The sequence below is a fragment of the Lissotriton vulgaris genome, chromosome 2_1 (genome assembly GCF_964263255.1).
Source record: "Lissotriton vulgaris chromosome 2_1, aLisVul1.2, whole genome shotgun sequence".
Taxonomy (NCBI): Eukaryota; Metazoa; Chordata; class Amphibia; order Caudata; family Salamandridae; genus Lissotriton; species Lissotriton vulgaris.
The window spans coordinates 178,933,895-178,953,050 of NC_141687.1; the positions used below are offsets into that span (position 1 = coordinate 178,933,895).

Sequence of the window (19,156 nt, forward strand, 5' to 3'; positions counted from 1 at the left end):
TCCTCACATTACACAGTACAACTAGCTAATATCTCACAATTTCAGCGCATTGTAACTTGACACCTTACTGATGTGAGATGTCCTGAGGTTTACCTCATTGCATACTTGTTAATCTCTTTCATGTTTGGCCAACAGCACAGAGTCTAGCCGATACATTTAACCAACTACACAGCTTACTAAATTGATGTGTATATGGTTCATTTCATTACACAGTACACTTAGATGTTTCTTCTTGGGCTCATTGTATTACACAGCTCACATACTAATTGCACAGACGGCAGCTAATAATCCATAAGTATTCCCACTGAACACCAGGCCTCCACGATGTCGCTGAAGTTCTTCACATTGCACAATTCACCAAGCCGGTTCCTTTCAGTTTTGTTTGATTGCACAGCCCACTCAGCTGATGTCTCTCAGGTTTATCACATTAGAGTCCACACAGCTGACACCACAAAAGTCTCAGGTTCATCCAGTTACATAGTTCACATTGCTGATATCCCACAAGAACTTCACAGTGAGAACTTCACAGCTCTCCTAGATAGTGTCTCCTAGGTTCAGCTAATTGCGACCTCACTTCTAGCCCATGTAATTCAGGTTTCGTTCACTGCACACATCACCTACATGATGACTCTCGGGTATAGTGTGTCACATATTAAACAACAATGCGTAATCCTTAGATTCATCCCACTACACACCGCACAATGGGAATGTATGCACAATTCTTTCAAATTCATCCCATTTTCCAACACAGACAGGTGATGTATATTGGTTTCAGCTAATGTATTTCTGGATTTACAGAACTGATTGGTGTCTCTTAGGTGTATCTCATCAAACATATCACTTGGCTGATGTCTTTAACATCCTGCAGAGCACATCATGCCTAACTGATAGCTCTCAGATTCAGTACATTGCACGCTGCGCTGACTCCACTTAGGTTGATTCTTTTGCACTTCTCATGTGGCAGTTATCTGTCAGATTCATTCCTTTTCACATCATTCCTAGTCGATAACACTCATATTTATTCTTTTGCAAACTGAACCTTGTTAATATCTATCTGGTTCAGCCTAATCAATGTTGATTGTAGAATGAGCCAAATAATTAGTAAGAAAATGAGTTGAGAAGGGCTGACCCATCCCAAACACTATGCCCAAATCCAAACATATAAATAATATGTAAACTAAAAGGGACACAATACAAGTTAAAAAAAAATTGAAACAAAAAAATATAAAACGTTGTCTAAAAATATATTTCTCCTTGTCTCTCTAGGATGAAGGCTGATGGGCAGCACTGACGAAGAACTGAAAAAGGGGATAGATCGTATCCTCTTACATACAGGTACAGTATAATGTTAGCTAGGTAACTTCTTATCACTCAGTTTTCTTTTCTTTGCTTTTAGGGAGAGATGATCGACCGAATTGAATACAATGTTGAGCACTCTGTTGACTACGTGGAAAGAGCAGTATCGGATACTAAAAAAGCTGTCAAATACCAGAGCAAAGCAAGGAGGGTAAGTGTTGCTATACCTACTGCAGTCAATCTTGTGGTGGCCATTCTGCTAATTTCTAACAAGCCTGTTCTTGCTGTGCAGATTACTATCAAACCTCTCATCTTCTGCTGATGCCTGGGTGACTCTTTCCCCTCTGATTAACACTGTTAGGTCCTTCTCATCACGGTGCCATTCAAGGCCTCTCTTCACTCTGTGCTAATCACTATCAGGCCTCTCTGGTCTCTGTAGAAAATACTATCTGGCCTCTCTCTGATCGCTGCCAGGAGTATTTTCTCAATCAGCAGATCATTGTCAGGCTTTTCTCCAGGTCAGATCTCTTTTGTTGTTACCCGTCAGACTACTCTCCATTCTGCACTGACCTCTGACCTCTGTCAGGGCGGCCTCGCTTCTCATTATGGTGATTATTCTGAACCCTTTCTCTTCTTTATTTCTAATCCTGGTCAGACCTCTCTCCTCCATGCGCAAATCATTTCTCAAGATGCTGATCACTACCTAGTTTCTTTCCTTGATTTGATGATCAGTGTCACATCTTTCTCAAGGTCTTCTCCGTGCTTGTTATTGTCAGGCCTCTCACCTTTCTGTGCGGAACAAAGTCCGGCCTCTCTTCGTTCTGGTCTAATCACTGTCAAGACTTTTGCCGCTCCATATTAATCTCTGTCAGCCCTCAAGTCTCACTGAAAATCAATGCTTAACTTCCATCTTAAAGTTCTGCATCTTCAAAAAATAATTTTGCTGTATTCACATCATAGCTCTAACTGCCTCTCAGGTGTAACTTTGTCTGCTGAGGCTGGGGTGTCTTGACCATGCATTGGGAGAAGAGAGCTTGACAGCATAAGTTTCTAATTGGTGGAAATGGAAGAATGTTCAGCAACTCCGTGTCAAAGTTAGCGCCCTTACTTAGGTGACTCCTGGTCACCGTGATGTATTTGGTCTTTTGGACTACTTTGTTCATGAGAGAAGAGGAACACAAAGAAGACATACATTAGACTTACGTTCTTTGAAAGCATCCCTGTTAAATTCCCACAGAGCACCTGGATTTTTTAATAGTTTACGGGGATGCAACATTCCAGTAGAGCACAAGTATGGTGTACACTCTCTCTTGTCCCTCCATGCCCTTAAATACAAAAACCCCAAAGTGCCCCTGAGGCAACTGTTAGCTGCTGATACCTGGCCCTCCTTGCCCCACAACATTTTAAAGGGAGAGAAGGATGGGGACAACTGATAGATGCCCTGGTGTACTCCATCATCATCATTCTTTTAGGTGTGAGGCAGGACTGGGATAGAAAACAGCCATGAGGGTGTCCTGCCAGAAAACATGGCAAGAATATCTCCCTTATTTTTATCATAGATGAAAAAGCACCGCTGCGAAAGTGAGTCTCCATGGATCATAGGAGATTAATAGGTCGTTGAACTGTCCTCTTATAAAGACGCTGAATTGTGATTAATAAAGTTCAATGTTCTTTTATTAATCCATTTATAGACACCAGCCAACGCATTTCGTTCTGTCATCTGAACTTCTTCAGGGCTGTAAGTTACAAAAAGGGACATACAAAAACACTATAAGTGCCACAAAAGACAACATGTACACATACATATATAAATAAGTGTATAAAAAGTTACAACAAAACAGTGCCCACATATAAATATAAATAATGCAGCATTTGATGATTTGAAGCATCATATAACATCTTGTTTTTAGTTTATGTGCAAAATGCCTGTATATTCCGTATTACATACTATTGGCCAACCAATCAATGTGGCAGCCTTTTTGCAGTAGGTACCCTTTAAATAGTTTAATATCTTCTAGCAATATTTCATTTAAAAAAAATGTTTGTGTTTTTTATCTTAATCACATCTATCAGCGCCATTTTATATTTCAAATTCCAATAGTGCAAGCTGTGGGAACCATCCCGCACATCATATGTCAACACAACCATGAATTAAGTCAAATAGTATCCGAACAGTTGATTAATCACGGAATATAATAGTGCTAAGATGGTTGAAAGAGAGAAGACCTTCCCAAAATTATTGTAAGTATGTCCTTATTTGTACGTCCAAGCTAAAAAGAATAATCAAGACATTGTCTACATAACTCAATGTTCAATACATTCTCCATTAAAATATCACATATTCCTCAAAAATTATTTGACATTAAGCAGCTCTGCCCCTGCTATCACACCTAGTTCCATATATAGTTCCATGAAGGTGTGTCCCACCCCTCACAGGTTCGCAAAAGAAACCGAGAATAAAGGTAATGACCAAAAATGTATGTAAAAGTAGGCCCAATGGTGTGTATATCTAAAGATGTCTTAACCGATATTTGATGTAAACAACAAATCGAATATGATGTGTTACCTCTTTTGAAAGAACCCCGAGGACATTGGCAACCATTGGTCGAGATAGTTTATAACCACTATCCAATTTAACTCCACAGTCCATGTATTGCGAGTCAGCATATTATTATATAATGTATTTATCAACAGTGTTGTTGATGTATCGCATAATCGAAATAAAAATAAAACAATTAAGTAAACAAATATTATTCCTACCGCAATCGATATTTCAAGGCGTGGGGTATTTCCAAAACGAATTCCTTGTCCAATATTTTTTCGCGTTTTCTATATTGGGTTTATCCTGCTACGGTAGGCCCATACATTTAAATATTTCCACGAGTTTCCAAGTAAGAGTCTAACTTGCTTGTTTAGTATAGGACAAGATATTAACCTATGATGCGAGAGGAAATGGACATAAGGGAGAATTTAGTCCCCGATCGCACATCTACATATCCGTAAAGGTACTGCTTTTGCATATAGGTCCAAGGCATTCTCCGACTACGGGAATGTTTCTATTTACATCAGACATCCACATTAGTTATGCCTACCTTGTACGTGTGAAAAAATTGTTCAGCGCAGTCAAATGGTCCCACCTCTTATTCTTTTTCAAGACCCAGGTAGATATCACCTTTTGGCAGTTGCCTATAAAAATTTAAATGTATGTGACAGTCATTGAGTATTTACCCTTGTTTGCATGTCTCCTATTTTATATTTACTTGAATATACCTTGGACACTCCATCTATGTTATGCTAATCAGACTATATTAAAGTCATGGCAAATGTTTTCAAACATATATACGAGTGATACTGTATATATGTGACGAACCATATACTGCTGCCCTCCTGTTAATTTACAAAGGCTGAGCTGAAGATAAGCAGGTGAACCTATATTTGCCCGCCGTGATTGTTTATGATGCGTGCGTGCAACCGCTATATAAACAAACGACCCGTGTTGTTACAGGTCAAATAACACGTTAGCACATCTAGTGTTCAAACGATACTTATATGAGCATAGACACAAATAGAGTGAGAACTTATAAAGTCCCCATTCCAAGGGATGATAGTCCTCCTTGACACATACCTGTTGGGTCGATCCCGTAATCCCCAAAGCAGCGTCTCGATATCCAGGCGCGTTATCGTATCCGATAGTAAAAAAGCGGCCCGCCCGCCTTTGGATTTAAATGTGAAACCACGTGAGTCACGTGTGTCGGACGATATGCCGAACGTTGTTTACCACAACTGGGGTGTCAAAAAGGGCCGCCATCTTAGCCTAGTCATTTCGTAAGGATACTTGTAAATAAATGAACTAGCTCCAACACATTGTTAAACATTAATACTGTATATATTGTACATGTTGGCAATAACGACTTAATTCTCAAGAAGACGTTATAAAGTACATCTATCCTATTCTATTTATTAATTAAATCCGGCATGTGGTTTGTTCGTCTAGCGTTGTCTACTACTTCCCATAAAACGGAACAACCCGATTAATGTGACTTGTTATCTTCGGCACCCAAGAAATCCTATTAAGTTTCTTATTGTTTTGATGAGTAATATTGAATATATTCAAATCATAGATATATACTATCGATCCCAACAACATTTGTTAGATTGGAATACAGTATATTCCATGTTCTATATGTCTAGTCGAGCCAACTAGGGTCAAATCCCTTAAATGGACAGGAAAGTACGCACAGTACATCTATGTTTCAAGAATTGCTCTTGTAAGTTTGGATGAGGCAAGCCATGTGTTTAAATTATTGCAAACTAAGAGGTGTGACAACTAAGAATGGCAAAGGTGCAACAAAATGTCATAATAATATTCCAATTAAAATATGACAACAGCAAAACATTCAGACAATCATAAACTTTATATCATCTTAATAGACTGTCAATGACAACAGAGTTTGAGTGTCATCGAAAGGGTACTCATATACAGTGATCACCCCATAACTAGATCGTAAACATGAGATATATAAAGAAAGGCACAAATCCCATTACGCTTGAGCACATGATCGCAGGACAAGTATCACTGTATGTTAGATTAACAATATTTCATACAGACATTGTACACTAATTCATTGCAAGTAATAGTGCATCTCATCCTCCGTATTGTATCCCCTTTCCAAGCACCTCAAGCGGCATATCCAAGCTGCCTCCCTTTTCCGTAGGGTAAGTTCACGGTCTCCACCCCTGGGGTGTGGAGGTACGTGATCAATGCCCTGAAACCATATTGTATTGTTGTCTTTATGGTGTTCTCACATATGGTATGTCATTGGATATCTCAAATCCTAATTTTTCATAGCACGTACGTGTTCCTGGATTCTCATTTTTAACGGTCGTACAGTGCTACCGACATATATCTTTTCACATCCACAACCAATCACATAGAGAACATAACTTGTATTACAATTTATGTAATGCCTTATATCATATTCACAGTCAGTATTGTACTGGAATTTCTTAGATTTGTTCTTACCCAAAGGGCAAATGTTGCATCCCCACAGGTGAAAAAACCTTTTGGCTTTGTAGGTATCCATGTTGTGGTTTTCCTAATTACAGGGTAACTTGGACACAGTACGTTACATAAAGTTTTGCCTCTCCTGAAAGTAATTTTAGTAGTGTCACTAATCTCATTTTTCAAATTAGGTACCTCAGTAAGTAGACTCCAATGTCTTCTCAGCACCTTAAAAAAATCAGTACTGTTTTGTGTGTACTGTGTGATAAAGGCCATATTTGATTTTTGAGTCTTTTTACTGTTCTTAGCTTTCTTAATCAAAGTGTTTTTGCGGGTAACCGTCTGTATTCTTTTTTCAGCTTTATCCAAGACTTTTGCGTTGTACCCCCTGTTAATAAATCTGATTTTGGTATCCTTTAGATTTTCTTTGAAATTCTTGTCAGTACTACAATTCCGTCTAATGCGCACCATCTCCCCATAAGGTATGTTGTTAATAGTGGAGCTAGGTTGCGCACTCTATGCATGCAGTAAGCTATTGCAAGATGTGCTTTTGCGGTACAAGTTGCTCTGTATCATATTATTCTCCACATAAAAAAGTACATCCAAAAACTCAATCTGAGTGTTACTTGATTTTATGGTCAATTGTACGTTATAAGGGTTATCGTTCAGATAGGCGAAATAATCTGCCAACTGAGCTTCACTTCCTTTCCACAGCATTATGATGTCATCAATATACTTCCCCCAGAAAATGATCATATCCATCCAAGGGGAGGCATATCTGCCCCAAGCATGTTCTCTTTCCCACCACCCCATAAAGAGTCCCGTGTACGAAGGGGCAAATTTGCTCCCTATCGCGGTACCCCTTATTTGATGATACCAGGTGTCGCCATGTAGGAAAAAAATTCTAGAAAGTATTAACTCAGTAATTTCAATTAACATCTCATTGTGTTCAATGTGGTCTGCTGTTCTCAATGACAAGAATGAGGAAAGTGCTCTTATTCCAAAATGTTGGGGTATACAAGTATATAAACCCATCACATCTAATGTGACAAACATGAGATCTGGAGACCATTGTAGGCCATCAAATTTATTCAATATGTCACCTGAGTTCTGGATATAAGAAGGTAGGTTTACCACCAATGGTTGTAAAAACCCATCTACGTACTGAGAAAGTTGTTCAGTAGGGGAGTTAATCCCCGATATAATGGGACATCCAGGAGGGAAAGAGCCCCCCTTGTGTATTTTGGGAAGTAAATAAATACACAGTGCCATTGGATTTACTACTTTGAGGTATCGGCATTCTTCTTCAGAAAGGAGACCAACTTCGCCCCAATCGTGTATTCTTGTGTTGATATGAGCGACAAGAGAGGGAATGGGGCTACCATCTAAAATTTTATAGCATGTTGTGTCAGCTAGTTGTCTTCTGATCTCATTGTCATAGTCAACAGTGTTCATGACAGCCACATTCCCTCCCTTGTCAGCTTCTTTGATAGTAATGCTGTTGTCCTTAGCTAGTCCATCTAGGGCCAGTCTTTCTTTCTTTGTCATATTTTGATGTTTATAGGTATATCTATTAGGGGAATCAATCATTTTATAGAGGTCCTTTGACACTCGTTCCTTAAACAAGTCAATATTTTTGTGTGTATTCACCGGAATGTATTTGGAACGAGGTTAAAGACCGCTTGTGATTGTTATGTCTTCCTCAATATTGAGGTCCGAGCGTATTTCCTGTAATGAATGATTGTCACCAGTTTCAATAGACAATAATAGTTGCGCATTCTGTAAGTCGGAAATCGTGGTGGTACAGGAGGATACAATAGACAAATTATCATTGCGAAACTTCGGATTGTCTTGGAAATGATCTTTTAATTTCAGGAGTCGTACAAATTTAAACAAATCTATCATCAATAGAGTTGGATCCCCAACTTGTGATGGGCAAAAACTTAAACCTTTTTGTAAGATGTTAATTTCCACATCGGTAAGCATGCGGTCTGATAAGTTTACAATTGTCAGGGCGTTGTCAGCTGGAATTTCAGGGTCACTATTTGTATTTGTAATTTCTGGGGGTACCATACATCCTAAGTTTTCTTGGATCTGGTATCCATTTGGTGTACTGTTCCCCCTCTTGGTTGTACTATTTTTCCACCTCTTTCCCCCCCTCCTGGTTTTGGGTCTGGGTTGGTATTTGATATCTTTTTCCCTTGTCGGATTCGTTCCATCTCCAATATAAAATTACGTTTTGGAGAAATAGCCTGACATGCCCCACCATCCTTAGAGGATGAACTATCCAAGGAGGAGATTGAGCTGCTGCTGGCACTGACAGATTCTTCTCTGGCTCGTTTACCATCTCCCCCTGGTTTAACATTGTCGAATTTATGAGCAAAGGTGTAAATACGCCCTGTCTTGTAATCATTATCATCGCGCTTAATTTTTCTTAATTTTTTGTCACGTAAATAGATTTGGTATCGTCCTATCACCTCATCAAAAATGTCATAATTCTTTTTTATACTGTCCTTAAGACTTGATTAGTCTATTTCACGTTCCAAATCAACAATTTCCTGTTTCAACGTCGCCACCTTTTTCTCAGAGTGGCGAATCAGTATCCTCATCATGGTATGGGATGCCTGCTTCAGATTCTCTTCCCAATCCTTGAGGGCATCATCATCCAGATCCTCAAAGGTTGGGAAAATTAAAATCCGCAAGCCCTGTGGAATCTTTTGATTGTCTAAGTATTTCTGTAAAGTTATTCCGTCCCACCATCTGGACATTTCCAACTTTTTAGGTCTTTCTAACTTCAGAAATTTGGCTCGAAGGCCTTCTGTACTTGGCTCCTTCGATGTACTGGCACCAACAGACTGACTGTTGCCAAATAGGCTTGAAGCCATCTCCTCCCTAGTATCCTTGAATTTAGACATGATATTATGAAATCAAACCAAAGTTAAGTTGAATAGTACGCGCTAAGATGGTACAAAGACAAAATATTGGGTTTTAAATTTCGATATACAATTATATTGAAGTTTAAATATCGATGGGACATAATATAGAAGGTAAGTAATATCGACAGTCTTAATATCGATATTAGTATGATATTAGTAATTTCGAAGTTTTAAATATCGATGTCAATAATCTTGAAATAAATAATTTCGATGTTACTAATATCAATTTTTAAATACATTTTGTGTATATTATATTGTATTTATTATGTTTTATTATTTATTTTTAATGTAATTTAATTAAATATTGTCTTTTAGTACTGTAGCGGGTTGTGGGTTTATAGGGGAATAGGGTGGGAAGTAATTTAATTATGTTAAATTAATTATTAATTAGTAGGAATTATTAATTAATGAATTAATTGAGAATTAATTTTAATTAATTAATTGATAAATATGTTCTGTAGCGGGTTATGGGTTTATAGGGGAATAGGGTGGGAAGTAATTTAATTATGTTAAATTAATTATTAATTAGTAGGAATTATTAATTAATTAATTGAGAATTATTTGTAAATAATTTTAATTAATTGATTAATTGATAAATATGTTCTGTAGCGGGTTATGGGTTTTTAGGGGAATAGGGTTGGAAGTAATGTAATAATGGTCAAATAATTATTAATTAGTAGGAATCATACATTAATTAAAAATAATTGGTAATTATATTTAATTATTTTGGTAATTATTTTTAATTAATTGATAAATATGTTCTGTAGAGGGTTATGGGTTTATAGGGGAATAGGGTGGGAAGTAATTTCATTATGTAGAATTAATTATTAATTAGTAGGAAGCATACATTTATTTTTATTAATTGGTAAATAAATTTAATTAATTGGTAATTAATTTTAAATAATTAATTAATTAATAGATGTATTTTATAAGTATGTAATTTAAACCCCTAAGCTATCCAACACTTTCCCTACTGTTGCACTCTCTGGAGTTGGAATAGTAATTGTTACCCCTGCGCTATCCAACACTTTCCCTACTGTTGCACTCTCTGGAGTGGGAATAGTAATTTTTACCCCTACGCTATCCAACACTTTCCCTACTGTTGCACTCTCTGGAGTTGGAATAGTAATTGTTACCCCTACGCTATCCAACACTTTCCCTACTGTTGCACTCCCTGGAGTGGGAATAGTATTTGTTACCCCTACACTATCCAACACTTTCCCTACTTTTGCACTCTCTGGAATAGGAATAGTAATTGTTACCCCTACGCTATCCAACACTTTCCCTACTGTTGCACTCTCTGGAGTTAGAATAGTAATTTTTAATCCTACGCTATCCAACACTTTCCCTACTGTTGCACTCTCTGGAGTAAGAATAGTAATTTTTAATCCTACGCTATCCAACACTTTCCCTACTGTTGCACTCTCTGGAGTGGAAATAGTAATTTTTACCCCTACGCTATCCAACACTTTCCCTACTGTTGCACTCTCTGGAGTTGGAATAGTAATTGTTACCTCTATGCTATCCAACACGTTCCCTACTGTTGCACTCTCTGGAGTTGGAATAGTAATTTTTAACCCTACGCTATCCAACATTTTCCCTACTGTTGCACTCTCTGGAGTTGGAATAGTAATTGTTACCCTGACGCTATCCAACACTTTCCCTACTGTTGCACTCTCCAGAGTGGGAATAGTAATTTTTACCCCTACGCTATCCAAAACTTTCCCTACTGTTGCACTCTGGAGTAGGAATAGTAATAGTTACCCCTACGCTATCCAACACTTTCCCTACTGTTGCACTCTCTGGAGTTGGAATAGTAATTTTTAACCCTACGCTATCCAACACTTTCCCTACTGTTGCACTCTCTGGAGTGGGAATAATAATTGTTACTGCTACGCTATCCAACACTTTCCCTACTGTCGCACTCTCTGGAGTGGGAATAGTAATTTTTACTCATACGCTATCTAAAATGTATTTAGCTTTTTCATTGGTATTATTTTGTTATTAATTGTTATTTATGTGAATATTTTATGTAAATAAATGTATTAGTAATTTATTAAATTTTTATTTGTTTTTAAGTTATGACAATAATTAATTTAGAGTTATTATTAATGAAAAATATATTATGTATTATATATTTATTAATATTAATTTGTATTACATTATGTATTAATTTTAAATATTATAGTACATTTTTAAATATGTTTATTATATTTATAAGTATTATTTTGTTAATATTACATTTTTATTATATTTAAAAAAACGATATTTTACAAAAAACGATATTTTTGTCATTCTATATTTTATTTTCAATATATTTGTACTTACCTTGTTAGGGATAGGATTCCTATATTTTTGACTTCAATATTTTTGTATATCGATATTTTTGTATATCGATATTTTTGTTTTCGATATTTTGTCAGACATTCCACTAAGATATCCCACAGCAAACACTTCAAAATGAAGAAAAAAAAAAACATGTAAAGGAAACAGTTCTCTTGGTTTGGATTGTGCAACAAATGGGTCCAAATGAAATTTTTGATACAACACAGTTTGGACAGTGGACCACTCTTTTTTCAAAGCACCAACCCAAATATCACCAAAATATTTAATTTTCAATGAACTAGCGTGCACTTCTCACATGCTCCCTGTCCCGAAAGCATATCCAAAAACTTGGAAAAAGAGTCTATATTTTTATCATAGATGAAAAAGCACCGCTGCGAAAGTGAGTCTCCACTGATCATAGGAGATTAATAGGTCGTTGAACTGTCCTCTTATAAAGAAGCTGAATCATGATTAATAAAGTTCAATGTTCTTTTAATAATCCATTTATAGACACCAGCCAACGCGTTTCGTTCTGTCACCAGAACTTCTTCAGGGCTGTAAGTTACAAAAAGGGACATACAAAAACACTATAAGTGCCACAAAAGACAACATGTACACATACATATATAAATAAGTATATAAAAAGTTACAACAAAACAGTGCCCATATACAAATATAAATAATGCAGCATTTGATGATTTGAAGCATCATATAACATCTTGTTTTTAGTTAATGTGCTAAATGCCTGTATATTCCGTATTACATACTATTGGCCAACCTATCAATGTGGCAGCCTTTTTGCAGTAGGTACCCTTTAAATAGTTTAATATCTTCTAGCAATATTTCATTGAAATTTTTTTGTGTTTTTTATCTTAATCACATCTATCAGCGCCATTTTATATTTCAAATTCCAATAGTGCAAGCTGTGGGAACCATCCCGCACATCATATGTCAATACAACCATGAATTAAGTCAAATAGTATCCGAACAGTTGATTAATCACAGAATATAATAGTGCAAGAAGGTCAGGCTCCATGGTAATCAGGTAGTCTTGAGGCACCAGGAGTATATCTATGGAAGGAGAGAAGAGTATAAAGTTGGGCTCCTTCTATCTTCTATCATGCATCGATTCAAAAGACCCCCAATAGAGGAAGTTTTAAAATGTGATTTTAACATTTCAAGAACCCCTCTATTCTTGTTAGCCATAAACGTCAATCATATTGAAGACTGGTTTGTCAGCTACCTGCTCCCCATTGAAAGGTCACTCGATATCAAAGGAGATAAGGCACTCAAGGTTGTCTTGATCTTTCCATATTTCCGTGTCATGGTTAAAGAAACTCAAATCCAGGAATTTGCCACGGAATTTTCAAGAGCGCATGCTCCAGCAACAGAGATACACTAGTAGTGGAAATCTTGGACTCTACTATTTCTTCAAACACTTCATCTTCGACCAGAACATTGTCACTGACTGGCACAGTCTATCTGCCTACAAGAACCTCAACAGTAGATGACATAGACACCGGTCATTCAGTTTAATGAGAGGATCTGCAAAGTTAAATATCTTGATATGAGCACCTCTGAAACACTTCACCACTGCACCTCTTCGATGATTATCCTTTCTCCGATTGCAGACATGCTGAAGCTATCTATTTCTTTCCATGTTAGCATTGGCTCACCTGCATTTAAGATATAGCTCCCTCAGTTGGAACAAGACCCTCTGTTGATTTGATGCACAGTAACACATATGCAATATCCGGGAAAATAGTCTGTGCTAATCACCTGGAGCTGTGACAGGTCTCTCTCACTCACACAGAAGTTTGCAAAGGAATTTCGTCGAGAGACCATGGACATTATATAGATTCTGAGAGTGAACTGATTATCTAGAATGATCTCACCAGTGCTACAGTAGACTTCTTAGACCGTCTATGTCATGAATAATGTAATTGAATGGCAATAATGCATACCTTTGTGGCTTTGCCTTACTGATCTGAAGGCTGGTAGTACAGTGGAGCATTCTAAATCTCTCCTTTATGTGGTAAAAGCTCATTCCACCTGCTACAGTTGATTTGAACTGGAGAGGAACACAATTCAGGATCCACTTTAGTGTCTTGGGAATGTACACTCAAGGATACTGCTTAAGATCCATATCCAGCAGAAATACTATTATCAAATGTAAGTAATTTGTCCCGTTCTTTGAAAAATATATTCTGGATGAGCTAGTTACTTACCTTTGGTAACGCTCTTTCTAGTAGAGACTTCTAACTGCAGATTCCTCACCTTTTGAATAGATGAGAAATAAATACCTATTTGAGGGTGGGTTTGTGAATGGACTCAAACTAAAGAGTTCTGTATGACTGAGCAGGAATAAATGCCCCTCTGGGTACACCTGGCTATTGAGACCGTAATGCTTCGTGAACATGTAGAGGACACCCTGGTAGCTGCCTGGCAGATGTCTAGGACAAGAATTCCACGTAACATATATTGGTAGCAGCTTTGTTACTGGTGGAATTAGCATGCAGCCCTTCTGTGGGCTTCTTTTTGGCCAGTGTGTGACAAATCTTTACACAGAGCATGATACGGCAGGAGAAGGTCCTATTCTACATGGCCCTGCCTTTTATTGCTCAGACGGGCCCCGCAGAGAGCTGATCATCCACTTATTGTTCCTGTATATGATCATTGTAAAAGCTTTGTGTTTTTTTGGCATCCAAGCAATAGAGAATCTCCTTCTTCTTAGAGGGGCGAGGTGGAACATAGGTCGCTGGCAGGATGATGGTTTGACTGACATGGAACAGCGCCACAACTTTCAGCTAGAAAGATGCTCGCCTCTGAAGAACTAGTTTGTCTGAGAAGAAGGTGCTGTATGGCAGGTTAATACAGAGAGTATGAGGCTCACCACATCAATGTGATGGTAACGAGGAACCCACATTTTGAGGGTAAAAAGCTGCAAAGGACAGTTGTGAAGTGGCTCAAATATGTGAGGACCAAGGTAAGGTCCCTCTGTGGCATGACAAAAAGATAGGGGCAAAACAGGTGTTACAGGCCTTTCAAAGATGCATCACAGCTAGTGATTTAAATAACAAGGGCTGGTCAGGCAACCGTAAAAAGGCCTAAAGGTACCATGTAACTATGCCTAGAGCAATGCCTTGTTGAATAGGAAAAAAACAGACCACAAATTGTCAGTTTAGTTAGCCTTGAGTGGGGTCAATCTGATGTGTATCAAGCCAATCCACTAACTTGTTCCAACAGCAGACGTATACAATTCTTGTCGAGGGATGCCTGGCTGGCTAGATTACATCAACCACTTCTGTAGGAAGGTCAGAAGTGTTAAGCTCTTGCTACTCAATCTACAAGCATGAAGGTGGAGATTTCAATGTCCTATGTGAAGATTCCTGCCCCATTGCTATGACAGCAGGGCCTCCTGGAAGAGACGCCTGATCAGAGGACAGATGCTAGTACCCAGGAGCTCTTGATACAATGAGGATAACTTCATTATGATCTTCTTAAGGGCTCAGGGCAGGAGAGGGGTTGTGTGAAAGTCATACAGGAGTCCAGAGTTTCATCTAGTAGGAATGTGTTTTCTAACGAGAGACACCTTGGAAACCTCAATGCTCAGAACTGCTAACATTGTGCATTCTTGGTGGTGGCGAATAGATGAAGCCAAGGTTCTCCCCAGTTGTGGAAGAGGTCTTGTACTGCCTATGGATGGAACTGCAACTCGTGATCAATCAATCAGGGAATTGTGAAGCGCGTTACTCAGCCATGAGGGTCTCAAGGAGCTTGGGTGGGGGGGTGTTGGGGGGGGGGGGGGTCAGGGGTGGGGGGGTGGGAGGTGCAGCTCTAGGTCAGCCGAAGATCCAGGTCTTGAGGCTCTTCCTGAAGGTGTGCAGAGTGGGGAGCATCTAATGTTGATCGGGAGCTCGTTCCTGGCCTCAGCTGCGATGTAGGAGAAAGCTCTTCCACCCTCTCTGGTTCTGCGGATGCACAGGGTTTCTGTGAGGGCGAGGTCTGGGGAGCGGAGGTTTCTCCTGGGTATGTGGAAGGAGAATGTTTTGTTGAGGTATTTGGGTCCATTGTTGTGGAGGGATTTGTAGGCGTGGGATCCACTAGGTGTTGATGGTTAAGCTTGTCCGCCTGGCATTCAAAGATCCTGTGAGATGGATCAACACCAGGAAAATTTATTGATGGTCCAGGGATTTCCAGAATGTTAGTGCTGCCTGGCACAGGGACCATGACTCCACTCCAACCTGTTTGTTACAATACCCCATGGATGTGGTGTTGTCTGTAAGCACCTTTGTCAGCCTCCTTCCCCCTTGATGGATGAAAAGAAGGCTTTCAACAGCAAGAGGATTGGACCTCCGCTCCAGAAGGCTGATATGGAGCCAGACTAAACAGGAGACCTGAGGCCTCTGAGCTCCACCTCTCCTAGCTGGCCAGCCCAATGCGAGAGTGATGCATAAGTGCCACTGTCAGCTCTAGGTGAGGTATGGATAGCCGGCTCCTGCTGACCCAGTCACAGCACAGCAACTACAACTGCAGGTCTTTCATAGTCTCCTCCGAAATCTGTATGTGGTTTGAAGAGGTTCCTTTGATTTTGAGCCCCCTGAGACATAAGACCCACTGCAGAGCCCACATATGCCAGCTGACGTGTTTGACCAATGGGATGCAGAAGGCTATCGGTGCCAGCAGCCTGAAAATCCACCACTCTGAAAGGCAGGACAGAGGCTGAAAGATTGCGATCGTACCCTGAATGTTTTGGACTCTCCTCACCGGGTGAAAGGCAAAAAACGTAATCATGTCCAGAATCTCTCCAATGAAGAGGAGAATCTGACAAAGAGTCAGGTGTGACTTCGGCACGCTAATGGTGAACCACAAATATGACAGGAGGTTTGCCCTACTCTGGTTGACTGCCTGTGGCAAGCCCGCCTTCAACAGCCAGTCGTCGAGGTAGGGAAGACTAGGGAAGACTGGGACACCAGATCTCTGAAGCAATGCTGCTGCCACCATCATGACTTTTGTGAGCACCCGAAGGGCACTGGTGAGACCAAAGTGTAGCACAACGAAATGGAAATGCTGCAGTCTCACCACGAATAGCAGGTAGGGCTGATGGGCCTACAGGATAAGTATATGCAAATAGGCATTCTGCAGGTCTAACACTACCATCCAATTCCCCAGAGGCGAGGGCAGACCAAACCATGAATGGGTTGAGCATTCTGAATTTGTCCATCTGAAAGAGACACGTTAGTGATAGATTCCTTACCTTAGAATATCCCCAGGCGTCAGACTGGATCCGGAAATTTTTGCGTAGCAATACCCCTGCGCGCTGGTAGGCGTCGTCTGCGGCTCCGCGTCCGTCGTCGGCGTCGTGAGCGCCGGGATGACGTCATCGGAGTATATAGACGGCGCCCATGCGCGCTGACGTCAGTTCTTCTTTTTTCCGCGCCAGCTAGCGCAGATCCGGAAGAAGCTCTACCCCCAGTCACTTTTTGACTGAAAACTTTTTTGATCTTTTTGATCCTCTATTTAGTCGCTTCTCGACTATCGGTGCCAGGGATGCCCGGGTTCAAGCCTTGCTCGAAGTGCGGCCGACTCATGTCGGTCACGGACCCCCATCGCCGGTGCCTGAAGTGCTTAGGCCTCGACCACGACGATCGAACCTGTGACGACTGCCGGGCCCTGACGTCGAAGGCTAGGCGGGAGCGGTCCCGCAAGCGTCTCGAGCTGAGGCAGTCGGCCCCGCGCCGCTCCAGGTCCCGGTCCCGGTCCCACGGGAGGTCGAGGGACAGGTCGCGAGGTCGGAGTCATCGACGCTCCGGGAGTGGTCACCGATCGTCCGGTTCCAAGTCCTCAGGTAAGAGGCATGAGAGGTCGGAGCGACACCATCGATCCTCCGACCCGCCCCGTCGCTCGCACGATGCGACCGGGGACTCGGGCGACACCGCCCACGCGGCTCCGCGGGAGTCGCAAGCGTCGCCGCCTGCCCCACACCTCCGGGTCCCTGGGCACGGCACGGCGCGTCGCAGGAGGAGGTCGAGAGGTACCTCATGGCCATGAGGGCCCTCCCTCCTCAGTCGGTTCCCGTGGCGCCTTCGGGCCGATCGGCTCCGTCTGGAGGTCCTTCCGGGTCGGGCGCTTCGGCCCCGACGACGTCGGGTGCTTCGGCCCCGGCGCCGCTGGCGACTTCGGTCCCGGCGCCGCGCGACCTCGCTGGATCCGGCTCCGGATCCGGGACCTCGCCGGTCGACCTTACGACCTCACCGGCACCGTCCCTTCAGGTGTCGTCCCCGGCAGCCGATGTGGTTGCCGACCCCAATGCTTCCTACGGTCCTACTCAGGTGTCGGAGGGGCGCCGCTGGGCGCCGATTCCGTCGGCCTTCGGAGAATTCTATCTCCACGAGGAGGCCCTGGCTGTTAATCCGGGTCTCCAGGAGCCAGGTGACGAGGAGCAATGGGAGGGGTCCGAGGACCCTCTGGCACGTGATTGCCAGTCGCATCAGGACTGGACATATGAGCTTGGGGAGGCCAGTGGTATTGACACCTCGCCAGACACTGGTTTTACGTCGCCCCCGACTGTGGCTTCGGAGGCGGGTTCTGCTTACAGCGTAGTGTTGACGAAGGCAGCTAAGGCCTTAAACCTTCAGCTCCCCGTCGCGGCCGTGAGGACTAATCTCCTCACTGAGGTCCTCAAACAGCAGTCCGGTTCCACGGAGCCCCTTCTGCCGTTCAATGAGGCCTTGTGTGACGTTCTGCTGGGCACTTGGTCCAAGCCCGCCACAGGCCCCCCTGTGGACAGGAACGTGGCCAGACGCTACCGCCCGGCACCGGGCGACCCATGCTTTTTGTCCACCCATCCCACCCCCGAGAGCCTGGTCATCCAGGCCTCTACCTCCCAATCCGCATTCCCGTCGGCCCCGCCCGACAGGGAATCCAAGAGATATGAGCAGTTCGGGAAGAAGGTCTTCTCGTCTGTAAGCCTAGGGCTACGGTCAGTGAACACCAACTGTCTCTTGGGCCGCTACACCCACACTCTGTGGGACACGGTTGCGGAGGTGCTGCCACAATGCCCTGAGGAGGTCAGGGCTAAACTCAGCCAAACCCTTGCGGACGGCCGAGATGCTGCACGCTTTTCTATCCGGTGTGGGCTGGATACCACAGACTCACTGGGCAGGGCGATGGCAACGACGGTGGCGGTTCGACGCCACGCCTGGTTGAGGTCCGCCAACTTCTCGGCCGATGTCCAGGCCACCCTCCTGGACATGCCGTTTGATGGCCGTCGCCTCTTCGGCGACAAGGCAGACCATGCGCTGGAACGTTTCAAGGACTCCAGGGCCACGGCCAAGTCCTTGGGCCTTACGGCCCCACGCCAGCAATCGGGTGCCTTTCGCTCCTTTCGTGGCCACGGAAGGGGCGCCCCACCACGGACCGCCAGCCACACGCCGCAAAATGTCCAGCAGCGCGGTGGCGGACGTGGGAACCGCCGTGGCGGTGGTCGGGGTCAGCGGCGAGGACAGTCCACACCTCCCTCAGCAGCCCCCGCCTCAAAACCTTCCTAGTCCGAGTTTTCAGGCCCATGTGACGCCTGTGGGAGGCAGGGTTCGCC

General features: G+C 42.3%; 1 protein-coding gene across 1 annotated transcript in view; it reads left to right on the plus strand.

Moving 5' to 3' along the window:
• The window catches only part of STX1A (syntaxin 1A), a 443,582-nt gene that overhangs the window by 392,637 nt on the left and 31,789 nt on the right, over positions 1–19,156 (plus strand). The window contains exon 8 of the mRNA XM_086954690.1: positions 1,397–1,507. Within this exon, the coding sequence (XP_086810816.1) occupies positions 1,397–1,507 (111 nt within the window). The remainder of the gene's footprint in view (positions 1–1,396; positions 1,508–19,156) is intronic.